This window comes from Penaeus japonicus, unplaced genomic scaffold, assembly GCF_977035675.1.
Source record: "Penaeus japonicus unplaced genomic scaffold, GWHDUDI00000001_assembly GWHDUDI00000028, whole genome shotgun sequence".
In the NCBI taxonomy this organism is placed as follows: domain Eukaryota; kingdom Metazoa; phylum Arthropoda; class Malacostraca; order Decapoda; family Penaeidae; genus Penaeus; species Penaeus japonicus.
The window spans coordinates 29,939,645-29,942,144 of NW_028234430.1; the positions used below are offsets into that span (position 1 = coordinate 29,939,645).

Here is a 2,500-nt window from a genome sequence, read left to right on the forward strand (position 1 = left end):
GAGATTTTCCGTTATCTTAAAGGTAAGTTTTAGTAAACTAAACATTACACATAAATGTATATACATGTATGATATATCTATCTATCTATCTATCTATCTATATATATATAGATAGATACATATATATATATATATATATATATATATATATATATATATATATATATGTGTGTGTGTGTGTGTGTGTGTGTGTGTGTGTACGTGTGTGTGTGTTTATGTGTTTATGTATATACCATTTCCATCTCTTAATAACATTCATGACAAATTAAATTACAATTCCAGAAAGAAACCACCCTAGCGTACATACTCCACACGAAAGTGAAAGTAAACTCAAATAATTTGAATATATCACCTAAATTATATAGATATCACCTAACGATTGAACACGCAATGCTTTAGTGCAAATTCCTGATTAATAGGCGGGTACCCTTACGTGTCATAATTTTCCCGCCAATTCACTCGTTCAAACAATATTACCCCACGTGTCTCTTTTATTTTGTTTTCTTTCTTTTTTACTTATTTTAGCTTCATTGTTCACATGTTTTGATTTTTTAAGAATGGATGTATGGATTTTTGTTAGATAAGGATAAAGCTAAAAGAGATAAAAAGGTAAAAGAGAAAGGAATAAAATAAATAAATATGGATGATATTGGTAAATAATCAAATTATAAAATGAGTTTGAGTAATGAGATGTGTAAATTCGAAAGAAAATAATAAAAAGAGGAAAACAAAGAAATAAAATCAATAAAAACACAATCCAAGGGTAATTTGATTTATTCTGTTAAAGCATTTTAAAGCATGTGTAAGGGTTAATTTAAAAAGAAAAGACAAACTAATGTAAAAGAACCAATAAAATCGAAGATTAGAAAAGCTGATAAACACAGCAATTATCTTTCTACGAACAAACAAACAAGCAAACAAAAAAGAATTATGATTTCTTTTAGAGAATTAAGTATAAAAATCAAAACATAAAAAAAGACCTTCCCAATGTGTTATTTATTTAGGTATCTTATGTCCGTTTTAATTCACATAATCTATCATCTATTCCTTTCCAGATCGTAAACATGACTCTTGCAATACTGTTGAGTGTGTCTGCGTTCCAACTGGTTGCCTCACAGTCCATCCAGGTGCCACCTTCCTTCAGGTTAGTTTGCAATCTCGTAATGTGACATTTGCTCTCTAAACACGCCTTTTTATCTTTTTTTTTATTATTGTTAGATATATCTGTGATTACTATGCTATTTTTTCTATCCTTGTCTAAAAATCAGTTTATTTGTTTGATTGCGTCTCAGTGTTAGATCCTTCCATCGGTCCCCTTTCGGTTTTCGTATCGTAATGAACAGGACCTCAATCTCATCCACTTTACTAAAACTTCTTTAATTTGACCAATACCCATTCCTCATCTTGAACACTTTTTCTAACCAATTCACACATAAAATTCATATTCTATTCAGTGGAGGCAGCCCAACTTTCCCCCACTATGCGTCTCAATACGGAAAAGACCTACTTGGAGCCGAGACTTCTTCGTCACAACAAGTGGTCAAGGCTGTTCCCGCGCCGAACCAGGTAATTAACAGTGCTGGTCTTTTGGGTTTAGGTTTTAGGGTTTTTTTAGGGGGTTTTAGGAGGTACTTCAGGGTTTTAGGTGATTATATATGAGTTGGGGGTTTAAGGAGAGGCGAGTTCTTGTAGGGTTATAGGTGAAGCATATACTAAACTTGATTATTCATTATTATTATTATTAGTAGTAGTATTTTTAGATGAAGGAAGTATTTGTGTAGGGTAGTTTTAGAAGAAGCAGGTACTTAAGGGTTTTAGGTGAAACATATACTTGAATAGGGTTTTAAAAAATGTAAATTCTTAAGGGATTTTAGGTGAATCATATATTTCCTTAGGAATTTTAGGTAAAGTAAGTAACTGACTTGACGAGGATTTTAGGAGAAGGTACTTGAAGAAAATTATTAACTAGAGTTTTAATTTCTTCATTGGGGTTTTAAATGAAGCAAATATTTAACTGGGTTTTTACGCAAAATAGGAATATAACGGGAATTAGAAGGAACCTCAGGCATATAACTTCATATTAAAGTAATTAATAAAACCGTCATGGCAAGGTACTAAACATAAGTTTCAGGTAAAGTAGACATTAATATATATTTTTCATGCATTTCTATATTTTCCAAAATCTATTGTTCAATTTTTGAAAGTTTAACTAGATAGAAGGTTTGCAAGTAGTGATAGGAGGTTTAAATTTAGGTTAGGATAATTTTAAGATTTGTGTCTAATATTATAAGCACTTTGAATTCTCTCTCTCTCTCTCTCTCTCTCTCTCTCTCTCTCTCTCTCTCTCTCTCTCTCTCTCTCTCTCTCTCTCTCTCTCTCTCTCTCTCTCTCTCCCCCCCCCTCCTCTCTCTCTCTCTCTGTTCATCCATCTCTTTCTTTCTCCCAATTTCCTCTCCTATCTCCCCGTTCTCTCTCTCTTTCTCTTTCTCCCCCCCCCCCC

General features: G+C 32.5%; 1 protein-coding gene across 2 annotated transcripts in view; it reads left to right on the forward strand.

Annotated features, from left to right (window-relative positions):
* Positions 1 to 2,500, forward strand: part of LOC122256324 (uncharacterized) — a 13,585-nt gene that overhangs the window by 95 nt on the left and 10,990 nt on the right. For both annotated transcript variants that reach the window (XM_043020923.2, XM_043020924.2), the window contains exons 1-3: positions 1 to 22; positions 1,056 to 1,144; positions 1,455 to 1,566. The exon at positions 1 to 22 is cut by the window's left edge and continues 95 nt beyond it. In XM_043020923.2, coding sequence (XP_042876857.2) covers positions 1,065 to 1,144; positions 1,455 to 1,566 — 192 coding nt within the window. In that variant the 5' untranslated portion in view covers positions 1 to 22; positions 1,056 to 1,064. The remainder of the gene's footprint in view (positions 23 to 1,055; positions 1,145 to 1,454; positions 1,567 to 2,500) is intronic.